Raw genomic sequence first — 17,772 nt, forward strand, 5'->3', positions numbered from 1 at the left:
AGAGCAAAGTTGTTTGAAGTTAGCACTAAGAAACATTTTAGCAGCAAACTCCTGTCAGAGGATTCAAAGTATGTTTTTCTGTCCTATTGCCATCAGATGCATGGTTCTCATATAGTTCTCTCACATAGAAAAAGAAACCAAAATGTTCCTCATTATCAAAATACCAGCTGGAAGCAGTCCCCGGCTGCCTGGGAGCCACTGGGTGGAGTTGCAGGTAATTGTCACACAACTCCTGCATTCTAAAGCCTGTGAATGGGTCTAGACTGATTCTGTGATCACTCAATCCAGAACATGCTGGCTCGTGGCTTGTTTCAGGGACCCCAGAACCACTCAAGAGAATACCAAATTCCAGTTTGGTACTAACAATCAGGAACTTCCTAGAAGAAAAATGAGACCTTAGAATAGGAACATCCACCCAGATCTATTCAAGCTTAAAGTGGGCTCCATACAAGGTGGACTCCATAAGGCGACTAAATACCCATGTGTTACAAAGCCATACTCTAGGGATGACCACGGCTTCTTTCTGGCATGGAAGAGAGCAAAACAGTTGATCAAATTTCTGATGCCCTTATTACTAATGATAAGACCATGAAGAAATGCAAATGGCTCCCATAAAGCTCAGCCATAATCTAGAAGTGATGTTCCCTGTGTATTTAGCTTCAGGTACTCTGAATAACAGTTTCAGACTTCTAACTAACTTTCCTTTGTTGGAGTCTCTATGCAGAATTTCAATTATAGAAAACCAATTGATTGGTGTCAATATTAATTACCAATATAATAGTAAGATATCCAGCATTCATTATTACAAACACCCCGACACCATACCAGGTGAACACACCTTTCTTCTTATAAAAAGCTTATTTGAAAACTGCAAATGTTGGAGTAGGTTTGGTGGTCCAAAATCACCCCCCACAATGAGAAATGATAAATGTGGTGAGGGTACAGAGTAAAAATTTCCCAATTACTTATTTTCGCAGAGCTATCCAGTTCTTCCCATCCGAATAACCACATTAATGGAATATTCCAACATACCTGTGAACCTTGTAATCCGTCAGCTCCCTGAATACCCTGAAGTCCAGGATTTCCTGGTTCTCCCTGTTGGACAAGAGTTTCCAGCATTAAGATTTTCTCCACATGAGTTTCCATACAGATTTTTCTCTTTATGGTATGTAGGACATAGGTAGGACATAGGTACTATTTTATTTGACTTGTGGCTTTCCCCCTACTTTGCCTAGGATTTTGTTCTTCCAGATTGCCCAAGGAATGAACACAAACTTCTTTCTTATTTTTATAAAGAATTTCACTCTCATGTACATTAATTCCCAATGCACCTGCAAATCAGTCAAATTCACAGCACTTGGAATTGTGCGAGAATTCTTATCCGCAAGCCATCTGTGAAGGTTTTGCCCTTGATCAGGCCTATCCTGTTTTTTGGAAGTTGAATTATTGGTTGTGTTTCCTACTTGTTCGTGGGGAATCACATCCAGCCCTCATCAAATATTCATTTATCCCAGCACCATCTGCATAGGAGAAATGTTCTTGGTCCCCTCTACCCTAGAAGACAGGAAATAAAGGGTACTTACCGGAGCACCTGGGGACCCCCTTCGGCCTTCCAGTCCCTGGAACGGAACAGACAAATTGTCAGTGTGTCTGGTTGGAGGGGCTCCTATGGGCAACCAGTCTCTCTCACTCCCTGATTGACATAAGTAGTGAGCAGCTCACAGAAAGGACTTCCGTGAGGCCCTTTCCACACACAAGGTTTCACACTGGGGGCTTCATTGCAGACCAACATTTGGGGGATTGATTGCAAACTAATCTAAATGTCATCACAGATCAGCCGCCCGTCTGATGACCTCTGACCTTAATATTATGTTGGTAATTAATACTCAGGAGGCTGTTTGAAGAATCAAATCACCCCCCAAAGAATTGTCTTCTAATACTGCCTCTCAGGCAAACCCACAAAGCATTCTATATGAATTCCCCACAGAGAACAAGAATGTCATATTTGTCTCTCTGCCTTGGGCTTCTGAGTATACCTTAGCAAAGAGTGAAGCTGCTGGACATAGGGATTTCCTATGGGCCCCTGAAGTTTGCCTCTATGGGATTCTACAGGAAGAAAGTGGCTGACAGCATCCCCTGCACTCTGTGATGGTCCAGATGTTACCACCAGGTTCACCAGAGAATAGCCAGGCTGATCCCTCAAGCCCCACCTGTCTGCTCCTTACCAGAGTAGCCACCTAGGGGCATCACTTCCCCTTCCCAGAGGTGACCAAGCCAGATGATTTAGGTCCCAGACCCCTATTTCTTTTCCCTTAAAATACAAGAAAAATCTGCCCACTCACACCACCACAATCCCCACACCTTTAAGAGAACTGTGGAACCTTCTCGACCTCCCATTCACTTTGTGCTAAGATAAACAAACTTTGCTTTAGGTACAAAACAAAACTTGAAACAACTCTATTAATTCATTTGTGGCATGGAAATTATTTCAGTACTGCCATTTCCTTTCGACTGCCCACTACCTGAAGTTTCTTAGAATAAACACCCTGCCCAAATACCATCTCCACCAGTCTGACAGATGGCTAGAATTTTTCCATTAAGGTTCTGCCCTTTGATTCAAGGTACTCTCCTTTTAAAATGCAAATGCACTTTAGGAGAAGTTGCCCAAGGTAACTTATCAGCTGATTGTAGCCAGATGTGACTAGAGATGGAGGCTACTCTTTCTATGATCTCTCAATTCTGTCTCCATTAAAAAGCGAGGATAAAATAATGTTTGTTGCATGTAACAGTGAGTACTGCCCACCGCTATCCTGAGCCAGAAACATAGCCCTAGAAGTCAGGTAGTCTTGAACTCAGCTCTACTCTTTAAGCCTGTGTGACACAAGACACCTACACAATGAACCTCACCCGGGGTGGCCGGGGGCCCAGGCTCTGAAGTAAGACATCTAAGTGCAAATTCCAGCTCTGCCACTTATTAGCTGTTGTAACTTTGGGCAAATGGCCTAAAGCTCCTTGATGTTCTCATTTGTAATATGGGTATAACAATAGTTATCTGCCTCAGGGACATAGTATCAGGCTTAAGCAAATTAATATTTGAAATAGATGGACCTGGTACAAAACACAGTATAAATATAAATATTTGTAAGGATTCTTCCTGTGTGGCAGGCAAAAGGTAACAGGACTGCAATACACATTCAAGTGTACTTTTTTCTTTTTTTTTTTTTAAGTGTATGTTCCAGTGAGCTGATCCATAGTTTTAGTGACAGCTGATGCTACATTTAATTTATACCTTTATACAAGTTGAAATTCTGTCATGCAGGAGGCAACGTCTGGAGTCTAGTTGTGTAGTTCAGAATCTGACATCGCTTAAGGGGCTCTGACCCTTGTGCAGAATTCTGTCCTTCGTTGGAAGGGTGGTGGAGAGGGTCAAAAAGCTTCGTGTGTTTCTAAGTCAACACTGCATTATTTAATTCCAAAGAAAAGAAGTCATAAGGGAGTCAATCAGCAGGAAAGTTGGGTAAAAGAAGAGGAGGGGAATGAGAACCTCCAGTCCTTTAAGTGACTTAAAAGTCATTGACTAGCCTATCCAAGGATGACCCCTACCCTACCCGGGCACCTCTTTTTTGAAAGTGCCTGATTAATGTATTAGTTGTAAAGCTCCTTCAAACTGAAAGTATTTTCTCTTAAGCCAATAACACGTATTTATCTTTAAAATCTTAACCCCAGAAATAATAATAATCTAAACAATAAATGATTTAAGGAAATGGGCAGACACTTCACAGAAGAAGATATACCAGTGATCAACAAATTTATGAAAAATGTTCAACATCACTAGCAATTAGAGAAATCCAAATCAACTACTCTAAGATTTCCTCTTACTCCGGTCAGAATGACAATTATCAAAAAATCAAGCACCAATAGGCGCTGGCAAGGATGAGGGGGAAAAAGGTATACTGATTCATTGCTGGTGGGATTGCAAAATGGTACAACCACTTTGGAAAGCAGTATAGAGACACCTTAGAAAACTTGGAATGGAACCACCATTTGACCCAGCTATCCCATTTCTAGGGTTATACCCAAAGGACTTAAAAGCAGCATGCTACAGTGATGCAGCCACCTCAATGTTTATAGCAGCTTAATTCACAATAGCTAAATTGTGGAATCAGCCTGGATGCCCCTCAGTAGATGAATGGATAAAGAAACTGTGGTATATGTACACAATAGAATATTACTCAGCCTTAAAGAAGAAAGAAATCATGGCATTTACAGGTAAATGGACGGAGTTGGAGAATATCAAGCTAAGTGGAAGGAAGCCAATCCCAAAAAACCAAAGGCCGAATGGTTTCTCTGATAAGTGGATGTTGACCCAAGAGGGGCAGGCAAGGGAAGAACAGAGGAACTTTAGATTGAGCAGAGGGGAGGGAGGGCAAGGGAGGGAGTGTGTAGGGGGCAGATGGTGGAATGAGATGGACATTATTACCCCTATGCATAGGTGTGATTGCACAAATGCTGTGACCCTACATCATGTACAACCGTAAAAATGAAAATCGTGCTCTATTTGTGTAAAATTAAAAAAAATTAAAGAGAGAGGTGAGAGAGAGAGAGAATTTTTAATATTTATTTTTTAGTTTTTGGCGGACACAACATCTTTGTATGTGGTGCTGAGGATCGAACCGGGGCCGCACACATGCCAGGCGAGCGTGCTACCACTGAGCCACATCCCCAGCCCAAAAAAAAAAAAATTTTTTTAAATTTATAACATTTAGCTGATCTTGCTGCTTTACTGCTTCCTCTTATTAGATTTGAATTCTCTTATTCGGAGAAAAGGGCAAAGCTCCAAAGAATGTCCCCAGAAGCACTGGGAAGCCTCAGTCATTGAATTTCACATCCTTTCCCTTCCTCAACATGATTCAAGATCAACAAATGAGGGTCTGGGGCTGTAGCTCGGTGGTAGAGCACTTGCCTAGCATGTGTGAGGTACTGGGTTCCATCCTCAGCACCACAGAGAAATAAATAAACATTTTTTTTAAGAAATATATCAACAAAGGCAAGAGGCGGCAGAAAACTATCTCCACTATGTATCCTAGAAAGAAGGGTTAGCAAGCAGAAGCCCATTTGAAAGATGAAAGAATTCCAAATTTATAATAGAAAGGAAAGCCAAATATGTTCAGTTCCCTCTTGCACAAGACTCTGCCAAAACCAAGAATTTTGCCCATTATTCTCTTTTCCTGATGTCCACACTGAGCACGAGACAGAGGAGTTACTGACATTACAAATATCGTCCCTAACTTTAGCAGTTCACAGCGGGAAAGGTGATTTCTTGGTTGTTCTTTTCAAATATCAGGAAATCTAACGGTCCTGTTTTTGCTGTGATAGGCTTGATATCAAATGGAGGCTATCAAGTTACCCTAGGACATTAAGGTGGCCCCAGAGTTGACCCTAATCACCAGTGTTTTGGTCCATTCAAGAAGAATTTATTTGTGATCCCTCTTTTCCATTGGCAACATGTAAAGAGAAAGCATGTAATCTCCCAAGTTCACACTATTCTGACATAGCTCACAGATGCTCAGATGCTAGGGGAGGGCATTTATGCTCAATTGATCAACTCTCTTCAAAGATATTCAAAAGCATCTGGAAGGTGGAAAGGGAAAGGCGGACTCTATCACAGTGTTTCTCACCTGGGGAGATTTCTGACTCCCATTCCCACAGATTAGGAATATTGCAAAACACCCCCAATGTCTAGGGACCCCACAAAGCATGGTCTGGCCCCAAATGTCAACCGTGCCAAGAGTTAGCACCCCTGCAAATGTATGGTCCCTGGAATCAGATGACTCTGTAGCAATGAATAACTTGAAAGCCTCTATGGAACCTCCAAAGGATAGGAGGGAAAATAAGTGTCTGCAGAAACACTTACCCGGCTTCCTCTGGAACTAGGACTTCCTGGTGCCCCCTTCTGCCCAGTTGTACCCTAAAAACACAATCATTCCCCCAAGATCATAAGGCAAAAGATTCTGAGTAATTAGAGGTATCAGCAACAATCATCAAATATTATTAAAACAGCAAAATGAAAGTGTCATGCTAGAATCATTCTGTATATTAATGCTGCTGGTTAGATAGTCATTAAGGAAGAAAAAGGTACAGGAATATACCTTACTACTCCAAGTTTTCCCAAATGACATCACTTGCCAGAAACTTAATAATTTTCCTGTAAAAATGTAACCTGCCATAAACATGACTTATTTTAACAAAATAAGGCCCCTTTAAACATAGATATGTGTGTTCAATTACAGAAAGGTTATGCATTTTACTGATTTTTTGCTTAGCTCAATAATGAAATTAATCAACTCATATATGTAAAATAGATCCAATTACTTGTCTTCCTTGTTCTCCTTTGGAGCCCTTTCTTCCTTTGATGTTACTGTTTCCGCCTGGATTACCCTAGAAGAAGATTTTAAAAGTAATTTAGAATCCAAAAGTATCAGCTTCCTCACCCCAAATGGTATGCTGTTAAGCTACTAAGGTTAAGAGACAAGAAGTGTGAGAAAATTCTCCAATTTGAAACCTAGGATTTTTTAAAGTATGCAAACAACATTTCCCCAGTTTGAAGGAAACGTAGTGATAAATGAAGAATCATAAGAGTCCTTACGATATAGTGATTTCCCCTATAAGGGCAATCTCTCTGATACCCTGGTCCAAACATTCTTAGACCATTCCCTCAAAAGCATAATAAGATTCTCCTATAATGGAATCTACAAATAGGGAGACTACAGGTCAGCAAGATTAGTAGTCCAACACACAACACTATGGAAACGTCTCTCCAAAGGAAACTGAAAGTCTTAACATATCATAAGGATTCCTAAGATAGAAGTTTAGTTTCCAGTTCTGAACCTTTCAAATAATCAGGCCAGATCAGGCAAGGACACGTTTTTCCCAAAGAAGCCTCAGTCAACACCTACCACCCCACTCCTAAGACAAGCATTTGCCTATAGGTTAGTAGGAAACACAAAGGGAAAAGAGATGGAACTGGGGAGGAAGCGAACAATTCAGAAGCCACTGGACTTTAGGAACTTACAGGATCCCCTGGGAAGCCCTTCTCTCCATCTCCCCCAGGTGGACCTCTGGAACCTGGGCTGCCCTGAAAAAATAAAATAAAATAAAATAAAACCAGCTTCTATGTTAGCTTGTAAGAGGAGACCTTTCTAATGATGTTAAATGTCAAGCTGTGTGTGGTGTGGTGGGGAAGGTAATCCGCCATTTAAAACAGTCCATGTTCTTCTATCTCAGCCAGGTTCCTGCAAGTTTCTCAAGTTCATTTTTAAGCCTATGGTCAGGATATTTGTTGTGAAAAGCATCTAGAGGACTAGCATTGGACGAAAGACTCTCTGCAGTGCAGGAAATGTTCTGTATCTGCATTGTTCATTATGGTAGCCACTATTGAACACCTGAAAAGTGGCAAGTGGAATTTTTAATTTTAATTCATTTAAATTTAATCCCATGTGGCTGGTGGCTACTATACTGGACATCTGGTCCATCCAGCAACTTCTGACATCTCTATTCAAATTTCCCACTGAAAACTTCCATAGGGATTTTCTGTTTTCACCTGAAACTAACTGTTCCCAACTAAACTTGCCCAAGCCAGGATCCTTGCAGGCATTTAAACCAACTCCCCATTTCCTGCTCCTCTGGTCACCTTGACCTGGATATCTTATGTCCCAGAGCCAGAACTAGGGTAAGACAAGAGAGGCTCCTAGGGTACAAAATTTAGAGAGGAACTCCCTCTGCCTAACCCTGACAGTGAATGCCTCCTTTCCCCTCCAGGGTGCCCTGCTTGCTGCACCCTAGCCTGCACCCTGCTATGTTCTTACTGTCCTGTAGACAGACTTTCTTAATGATATTGCTTCACTTGAAGGCTTTGTCCCTCCTCATCTCCCATTACTACAGATCGACCTCTCCTCCCTCCTTGCATCCAAGTCATCTCCAACACAACTTCTACACTACTGTCAAGTAATATTTCTAAAATGCAAATTTAATTATGATATTTCTGCTCAAAATCTTTCAACGGCTCATCATTGCCTAATGGATAAAAGCCAAACTCTTCCTCGTGGCTCAGCGGTGCCATCCTGATCTCTTCCTGCCACCTCCTGAACCTCGTCTCCTGCCTATTCTCTAATGCTCCCTCCCCAAAAAAAGACAACATGCAGCGCCCCCAAGCCACTTGTCATAGCCTGTGCTGTTCCTTCACCTAGACAGCTTTTCCTCCACATCTTGGCCTTGCTAATTGCTGTTCATATTCACCTCCAAGAAGACTCCTAGATACCCCCACCCTGAGGCAGAGTTAGGTGCCCTTCTCTGGACTCTTACACAGCTGCCTACAATGTGGCCCCAGTCACATCCTAATGATATATCTGTCTCCCTGCTACACTGTAGAATCCTTAAGGACAAGGACTGTGTGGTTCACCTCTGATTTTTTAGCACATAACTCAGTGTCTGGCATATGACAGGTGCTCAAAACTATTTGATAAATAATTGGATCAGGACATAAAAATAGAGTTGCCTGGAATCAAGTAGGCATATATTAATGGATGTTGAAATGAATTTAAAATTTAAAAAAAAATGTTCCACTGTGATTTGCTCTACCAAGGCCAGCAAAATAACTTTCTCTTGCTTTTTTTTTTTTTCCCCTCTCTGAGGCCATAAAGAGAACACAGATGCTATCGATGGACAAAAGCATTCATCTTCAGACTTCTGAAAAACATGCCCATAGAAGGACCTAACATGCTTTGAATTCTTCTAGCTGAAAACTCTTTAAAATCACATAGTTAACACACTTACCCCAAACAAAAATACAGCATCTATTCCTAGGTAATAGGCTTTCATTCTGCTGTTGAGTCAGCTGTCAATATTATCCCAACAGCGAGTGACACACCACAATTAGGACTCTCTCTGTCACCAAATGCTCCTTCTTTGATGTACACAAAAGTGTTACCTGAGATCCTGGATCACCCTTTTCTCCTTTTCCTCCAGGAAGCCCATGAAAGCCCTAAAAGAAGAAAAAAAATTCCTATTTTTAAAAATGTATCAACCTCATGATGGTGCTATGATAATTTGAAGAAAAATGGCTTACCTCTTCCCCATCAAGCCCGTCAATCCCATCTTCTCCATGTTCTCCCTGAGAGACAAGGACGAACAGCAGTCAGGTAAAGGGGGTGGGTCTCTGCCATGCACTTATTGGGAAACTCATCCCTTTAGGAAATCAAACTTGACTGAGAAGAAATTATGATACCTTATATCCAGAAAATCCTTTGGCTCCCTGCAAAAGATTAAATATCTGTCACTAATGTATCTAGGACAAAGTGCGGATTTATAGACTGTAGCAGGAAGGGGCTGCCTTGCTAAGGAGAGGGACCGTGTAGCTCTTTAGTCACTCTGGCTATATATCTGCAAAGGGGTTATAGATGGAATTTAACTAATGCTCAAGACTCCTTGAGATTATTAAGAATAGAAATAATCTGCTAACAAGGAAATCAATAGGTGTAACTGGAGAGAAGGAAAAGGAAGGGAAGATTGAAAAGGAGGGAGTGTAGGAATGCAGGAGAGAGGAAGAGGGTGTTACAGGGAAGTGAAAATAGCATTTCCAGCAGAACTTTACCTTTTGACCCCGTATCCCTGGACATCCTGCAATTCCTCTGTCTCCTCGAGGTCCAATGTCTCCTCGTCTTCCCTGAGAAAAGGAATCCGAACAGATATTCAAAGTGACACTTTTAATAGAAGCTGCTAGCAATTTGCTTTCAGAGTGTCGAGCCAGAGTCCATGAGCATGCCAAGTTTTAGGCAAACCAATTCCTCCTACAACTTGTTCATTTAAATCTATCCTTTTCCCCCTCGATTCACTTATTTTCCCTGTCAGTCTTCAGAGCTTCCTAGCAGATCCAAGGTCACAAATAGGTGCATAATGAGCTCAGCCACTTCACTCCCTCATCAGACAGTGCAGCCAAAGGTTTGGAAGTAACTTCACTTTCTAGCCACATTCCTAGGACTCCAGTAAGATGCTGGCCCTGACCTCTTGCCTAGTTCCCTAATGCTATCCTGGGGAAGTCAACACGGATGACACAGAGAAGCAAGTCCAGGAGACCAGAGCTGAGCGGAAACTGTACACAGAAAGTGACACTATGGCAAGGATGAGAGCACAGAGGCAGAAGAGCCAGTCCTGGTAGGCAGAGTCACCAGGTTAAAGATGCCCAAAGTCAGACCTGTCAAAAGGGAAAGCGCTCTCACAAAGATGTGCATGTCCACCACTAACCCTGCTTCTCCCAAGAAATATTTAAATATGATAAATGCCAGAGTAAAATAAATTTCAAGAGAAGGACAACTGCATGCTCCTTGAGGGCAAGCCCCCTGCCCCCAGCCCTTTCACTTTGTGTCTCTTATGGCTGGCTCGGGTCTGGGTGCATAACAGGTACTCTTAGTTGCAACAGAAGAATAATTGTTTAGCAATTAAATGGAACTAATTCTTCCCTTCCTGATAACAAAGGTGACAAGTGATATTCCTTTTCCCTGCTTTGCTTTCTTTATTCGGAGGATTATTCCCTGTAAAAGCCCCCAAGTCTTGCTCACGGCCACAGGTTGCTGAGAGCTCCCTAAGTCTTATAACTTCCCATTGCCTGGGCTCTAAGCCAGCTTTGGGCTCTCAGTCAGGCAAGTGGGTCACACTATTTCCCATACTCAACGTGCTCCCGAGTGGCTTGGTGGTCTCTGAGAGCCCTTTGGGTATAAGATGAGAGACGAGAGTACTCCCCTTGATGGTTATTTTGTAAGGTATGGGTCAGCATTAGAGTCCTAGAGGAATTCATACATGTTTACAATGAGGAGAACAAGGCTCAAGAAGTTAAGTATCTTGTTCAAGGTTTCACAGCTAGGTCTCATTCCAGAGTCTGACCTTTTAAACATTATAAACTTGCTGCCCAGACGAGGAGCTGGCCTTGATTCTAAAGGGATGGAGATCTAATCACAGTGCTTTCGGAACTTTCCCTATCCCAAATGGAGCCATCCAAGGGCTCTTGGTTCCTCCAAATTCCACTCATAATTTGGGTTAGGAACAAAGTGAGAGTTCTGGTTGTAGTGTCCAATACTGAGGTTCACGGACCTCTATAGCATTTAATCATGAAGCCACACCTTGCCTGGCCCACTTCCTTTTCTCGGAGGGACATATGCTCCAGCTCTGGCTGAAGGCCACATACTAATAAGCACTAGATTTCAGGTCTAAGGAGAACTCTGCAGCAGATCACCTGCTGCATCCTGCTTAGGGTAGAGAGGAAGAAGCCCAGCTTCCGACCATTGTGATTAAAAGGCATGCCAATCTACGTGTCTGTGAACCCGTTCCCTCTCTGTCCCCAATCTTAGATTTAGGAAAACAAGCCTTTCCCTAAAAATGCAATTAAAAAGTTAAATAAAACCCCAATCTACCCTTCTGTATGAACATAAAGCTTTTCATGGACAAGAAGATACATGCAGGTGGCAGGAGGAGAAGTCTCAAAAACTTACAGGGTCTCCATCTTCTCCCCTGTGTCCTCTGCTGCCTTTCAGACCTGAAAACCCCTGGAAGGAAAGAGAAAAGTAAAATGTAGACATTCCCCATGAATTCAAACTTGTGAAGTTCTTGGGCATTCTAAGCAAGCTCCTCCCTTCAACATGATTTGAGTTTGCAGATGTGGCTGCCAGGGTCTGGAGCTGGTTTCTGTCTTGCACTCATCTCTGAAGCCCCTTTGTAGACGGTGGACCCTCCCATTGCCAGCAGGAGGCTGACCCTTGGAAACCTCCTTGCCTTGCCAATAGGGGTCACAAGGACACTCCCATGTCTGAGGGATTTGCAGGGAGTACATTTGTGACTGTCATAATTTTTTAGCAGGCAAATCAGTAACATTTCCAAAGGGATCATCTTATTTTCCTCTGCTTTTTTGAGAGCTCAGATTAGAGCAAGCACTTCCAACACCGTGGTTGTACATATTCACATTGCCATGATCCCTCCCTCAGCCTCATAGGTTATTTGTGGCAAAGATTCATTTGAGGTTTGGCTTCCCCGCCTCTAACACAGATCCCCACCTTTTGCTCAGTCTACTCGGGAGGCTGTGCTCCTAGAATATAAATCTACTATTGACCCGAGAGAGGAGACCTTGCTAAACAAAACATCACAATAGAGTAGAAAGATTCCATATAAAGGATCTTCCCACAAGGATGAATAATGCAGAAATCATGAGCAAATATTATCATTGATCTCTTTTTGTTAAGTCCTTTTTATTGTGAGGTCGAAAATGCATTTGAAAATGCACATAAAATGAATAAAATATAAAAGTTCAACTTAATTATTATAAGATGAACTTCATACAATAATTTTACAATTATCCTATGTAAAGAGTGTGCAGTTCATCATCAAGATTGAGAATTAGAACATTACCAGTCCCAAGCCTACTGCCCACTCCCATCACAATCTACTGAATTCTGCCACTCTCCACCCACTCCACCCCAGGGGTACACTCCTGGTGTGTTGGATATTTCCTTGCCTTTTTCAAATATTTCACCACTTAAATATTCATCCCTAGATACTATATTTAGTTTCTTCTGTTTTCAAACTTTTATAAATGATATCATACCATTTTTAATACAGACCATATGTATTCTTCTATGTTTTACTTCTTTCGGTCATTACTAAGTTGGTAAAATTTATTCACGTTCTCGTGTGTAGTTGTAGTTCATTCATTTGCATTGGGTATTATAGAGTATTTCATTGAAAATGCCATGATATATTTATATTCTGTTGTTGTGTAATTGATCTTTCATAATTTGTTGTTTTAAAGGCCTATTAATCTACAATGCTCTGATTTTTTTGCAGTTCAATTTTGTTCCGTTGCTGATAAAGCACAACTCTCTCCACTGTTTTTAATACCTTTCAGGCTGTCAATAGCAAATACAAAAGTGTAAATCGCAGAACCAACAAGCAACATCACTAAGAATGTCTGAGAGAAGGGGAAATCATTCCTAGCAGCATTATTAAAAATGAGTCCTTGAACTGGCTCCTACCAAAAAAAAAAGTCACATGAAATGCCCAAAGCAATTACATTAGTATGAAGGAAAGGTCACGAATTCAACCACTCAGTCTCAGTCTCACCCACACCAAAGCAAGGGACACTGGAAATAAGAGTATCCCAACTGAATAGTACCTTAAAGCCTTGTAGTCCTCTGCTCCCATGAGGTCCTGGAACCCCTGGACATTTGCAAAATTCACAGCAGCAAGCCCTCTCTGCAATGTTTCCCTGGAAAGGAACAAATAAGCAGATGTGCAACAATCATCAGGAATTTTGTTACCTAAGAATCATATTCACCCAAATCAATCCACCACCTACAAGCCCACCTCCTGCCTTTGAATGAGGGGTTTCAGACAATAAGAGCTGCTTTTGAACTTAATACTGCAGAGAGAGCACCAGGCTAACAACTTCATTGGCAACATCCCCTCTCCAAAGGAAATGATCTCTATTATTGAACAGGCACAGAATACACAGATGACCACAGGCCAAGTTTGCCCAAGACTTTTGGCTCCTAGTTAACAATATCCTAAAACAGGAATTTCTACAGCATGAACTATTGGGAGCTTTTTAATTTGATTAGGGGTTGGTTGGTCCTCAATTCCCTACACATTCATTTAGTGAAATAACAAAGAATGAAATGATATGCAAACTATAAAACACGATGTTCTGGTCTTTCACACGTTTTTATTGACTAAACACCATGTGCTTCATTTACTGGGCCAAGCAAAAGTAGTCTTTTTGGAAATAGCAAATTTCAATTTAGTTCTCATGGCATTTAGAATAACTGGATTTTTCAACAACTCACCAGGTACTGTGAAAGCATGCTGCCCAGTTCCATCATTCCAATGGTCAAGTGAGTCCTATAATCAAATCCTTTTCCAAATTCAAAGCTGGAAAACTCATCATGAGCAGTTGCATTAAGGGACACCACCAGCAGACCATCAAGTCCTATTTGGTAAAAACAGCAGATATAAAATCAAAGAGTTGTACATGAAAACAGAATTTCCACTCAGTGACCATTATCCAAAAGGGAGGAAAATCATAAGAGGTAGCAGGACTTCCAACATATGAAGAAGCCAACAGCAGATTTGCCTGCATTTCTGAATATACGTCAGACTGTGGTCTCTGACTTTAGCAAGAAATGTCCCTGAGAAAAAGAATTCAAAAGAAACTATTTACAAATCTATTGACAAACACTAATGGAAAAAAACACTGTGATCGACATCTCACCACCAATTTAGATGCAACTCTTGGGCATTCAAAGGTGATTTTTTTTTAAAGGGGCATTGTTCATCTGCAGAGGGTTTTTCTGAAATTTCCTGTACGTAAGTTAATGACAGTTCTCAAGTTATCTCCACTTCCAAGCACTCCTGGGAGCCCAGGCCCTGAGAGTATAAGGAAGCCCGGGGTGATTCCATTCTCAGCTGAACTTCTGATCACGTACAGTTCATGCACTCATTCACTCACTTATTAAGGCATCCAATAGTTCATTTACTCTAACTGTTCTTAAGCAAATATTTATTTCTTAGGAGCCTGTTATGTACTAGTCATTGAATCAAGGATGCAAGATGAGTAGGTCAGGAATACCCTTTCCTGTTGGAGTTCATGAACAAGGAGATGGACAAGAATCAGAGAGCAGAGGTAAGTGCTCTGAGAAGGAGTGCCAGGGAGCTCTGAAAGCCTTGAGGGGAAGCTCTTTAGTCTTGGAGGGTCATGGAAGGTTCTTGGAGAAACAGATGCTTAGGCTAATTCTAAAGGATGAATGGAAATTGGTCAAGAGAAAAGAACCAGAGATGGAAGATGGAGAGAACTGGAAAGGAGGGGAGTTGGGCAGAGCTCTACATAAGATAGGGAGGAATGAAGCTGTGAAGTACCTTGGAGGAGGGGGAGGAAATGTTCTCTGTGTCTGGAACCCGGAGTGTGAGGAATGAGTTAAGATTGGGTGGGGGGGGGCAGAGGCTGGCATCTGCAGAGTCTCAGGGCCATATTAAGGAAGTGTATACATATTCCAAGAACAGTGAGAAGGTGTTGAAGGGATCAAACAGAGAAGGTAACACACCCCAGAAATAGAGGCCCAAAATTCTGTGGCCTCTAGGGAGGTTGCCTGTGCCAACTGAGTCCCAGAAAATAGTTTGGGGCTGTACCAAGAATTCTCAAATGATGCTTCCCATTTGACAATGAGTGGCATCTCCACTTCACTGCATAGTCCTCTCAACTTCTGCACCTGGATTCCAGTTCCATCCAGAACTATGACATGGACACAATGTGTAGAGTAAGAAGTGATTTTTCCCAGTCTGAGCTGCTATCTTCCAGAAGGACAATCAGAAACAATAGGAAGTGTCTCAATTCAGGCTTTCTAGAAGCGGAATCTGAGAAGAGTTAATCTGAGAGGCAAGCATGGTTAACAAGAGAGAAAAGAATAAGGGGAAGGTGTAAGCAGGGATACATCTCAGCAAAGTCTTGCCGTTGGCCTGATTCATGAGGAACTCCAGAATATGAATTGTACCGAAGTTGATTCATTTGAGGTCAGGGTGGTGGTCTTTTGTATCCCTATATCATTGATGGCCCCACTTAGCAAGATGGGGCATGGTATAATCCCTCCCTCACTCTCAATATGACCATACACAATTCAGGTCAGTCACGCTCTGGTAGGTCACAGATGTAAGCACTTGGCCATGGCATTGTGCAGCATTTGCCGGGAGGAGTGCAGGGCTGATGGAGATCCTTTGGACAAGGACCCAAAAGAATCTGCTACAAATGGCCAGACATATCCCCAAATGTAGAGCACCCTAGTGAGGACAGAGACTTGCTCCGCATATTCATTGTTTAAATTTTCGACTCAATACCTGCTTCTCTGAGCCTGTCTGATTCGCTTTCAAGCATCATTGTGCTCTCTCCCTGGAGACCATCCGAAAAGATGAGCAACACCTAGAGAAAGAGGAAAGCAAAGAATGGGATGATGTGAAAGCTAGAGATATAACTGGGGAAGGAATGGGAGATAGAATGAAACACACATACCTGACCCCGGGATGCAGATTTATCCCGAAACGTATCCCACAGCGACTGTAAGAACTGTGCATTCAGATGAGTTGGCCCCCTGACGGTGACTTGGCGTAAGCTGTCAAATACTGCTTTCTGGTAGATTTGGAATTCAGCAGGGGATTCTTGGTCACTGTTCACCTTAAAAGCCAGGCTCACCTGCGCCTCTGCACCTGCCCCACAGCTCACCCCCCTGATGGAGGTGATGTCCTCTAAGATGTTTGGGAGGTATGATTCCAACCGGGGGTGGCTCTGGAACAAAGTCTGCCCCTGCAAGTGAGTGGAAATGTCGAACCCGACCACTATGTCCACAAAGCAATCTGGAGATGAAAGGAAACAAGACTAGATTAATGAGTGGATAGAGATAACGAAGGGTAGAGAAAAGGAAATGCTGTCATGCTTCAGAGTTGGAGTCTAGAGGGTCTCTATTACCCAAAAAGTGTTGAAGAAGAAAGACATTCGTTGCTCTACTAACACATAACACAAGTGTTCCTCTCCTCTGTCCCCTTTCAAATATCACGCATTCCTGTAGCTGCTAGAAGTTCAAACCATAGTGTAGTCTCATTCACAGTGGTTTGGGGTGTGTGTGCGCATTTTAATTCTTTATTGATAATATATTCTCATTCATGCAATCATAACATGATAAATATTTGAACTCTTTTAGAGATCTTAGTTTCCAGAGGTCACAAATGCAATGGTTGCAAAGTCTAGATGGATAATGCAGATGAGTCCAGTGAGCAGAACATGAGGACAATGATCTGGAGAGCAAAAACCCACCCCCGCATCTGCTTAGTGTTCAGCTCCAGCTGAGAGTAGCCACGTGGGAAATGGGGCCTATTCTTGTTTAATCTTCTGATTTTTCAAAGAGGAATCTGAAATCCACATTTTTTTTAAATATAAAATTTCCACTTTGTTAATGCTGTAGATTAATTTAACAAGTTGTCACGTCTGGACAGAAGAAGCAAACTGCATGTGCAAGTGGCCATCTGGTCACCTCTGATCCTGTCTAGTTGCTCATTTTCCAGATGAGGGGACAGCAATTTATGGAGGTTATTGTTCCTGCCCTAAATTATAATTCTGGCTTTCTGGCTCCAGGTCCAGGGCTCTTTCTACCTCTCTCATTTGTCTCCACTTGAGCACTTGAATGGGATGTAAAAGATCTGAGGCACTAGAAAAAAAAATGACACATTTTTTGAAGGATGCTTCCATCACAACAAGCCTAGAAACAAATACTCCAAGGAATTCCTGCAAGTTGTGCAGATTTCACAAAATGTGGAATGTTTCCTGACATGCTGTCCTCCCAATCTCCAAATTGACAGAACCTGAGTCCCCCAAGGCTGCTGTCAGCTGCAACTGAAGAGTGACAACCCCATTAGAACCTTGCTCTCCATTTCATTGTCCTCACACTCTGCCCCCTTGACTCGCATACATTACTCACCTGGCCTTTGCAGCATTTATATTTGTGACCTCTGGATTAAACAACTTCTAAGGACAACTTAAATCTTTACTATGTTATGATGATATAGACATCATCATTAAAAGAATACCCTGTATGCATGTGCATAGATGTATACACACGTGCACAGGCATGCACACACACACACACACAGTCCCTCACAAGATGGTTTGACAAAGTTAAAATAGGGAGATGGAAA

At 42.1% G+C, this 17,772-nt stretch overlaps 1 protein-coding gene across 1 annotated transcript in view; it reads right to left on the bottom strand.

The window, feature by feature from the left end:
- Positions 1 to 17,772, bottom strand: part of Col6a5 (collagen type VI alpha 5 chain) — a 100,576-nt gene that overhangs the window by 61,986 nt on the left and 20,818 nt on the right. The window contains exons 8-21 of the mRNA XM_076868198.2: positions 16,097 to 16,437; positions 15,925 to 16,006; positions 13,884 to 14,026; positions 13,214 to 13,306; positions 11,541 to 11,594; positions 9,650 to 9,721; positions 9,284 to 9,310; positions 9,125 to 9,169; positions 8,987 to 9,040; positions 7,073 to 7,135; positions 6,373 to 6,438; positions 5,915 to 5,968; positions 1,584 to 1,619; positions 1,033 to 1,095 (exon numbers count right to left, since the gene is read on the bottom strand). Coding sequence (XP_076724313.2) covers positions 1,033 to 1,095; positions 1,584 to 1,619; positions 5,915 to 5,968; positions 6,373 to 6,438; positions 7,073 to 7,135; positions 8,987 to 9,040; positions 9,125 to 9,169; positions 9,284 to 9,310; positions 9,650 to 9,721; positions 11,541 to 11,594; positions 13,214 to 13,306; positions 13,884 to 14,026; positions 15,925 to 16,006; positions 16,097 to 16,437 — 1,193 coding nt within the window. The remainder of the gene's footprint in view (positions 1 to 1,032; positions 1,096 to 1,583; positions 1,620 to 5,914; positions 5,969 to 6,372; positions 6,439 to 7,072; positions 7,136 to 8,986; positions 9,041 to 9,124; positions 9,170 to 9,283; positions 9,311 to 9,649; positions 9,722 to 11,540; positions 11,595 to 13,213; positions 13,307 to 13,883; positions 14,027 to 15,924; positions 16,007 to 16,096; positions 16,438 to 17,772) is intronic.

The sequence above is a fragment of the Callospermophilus lateralis genome, chromosome 10 (assembly GCF_048772815.1).
Source record: "Callospermophilus lateralis isolate mCalLat2 chromosome 10, mCalLat2.hap1, whole genome shotgun sequence".
Taxonomy (NCBI): domain Eukaryota; kingdom Metazoa; phylum Chordata; class Mammalia; order Rodentia; family Sciuridae; genus Callospermophilus; species Callospermophilus lateralis.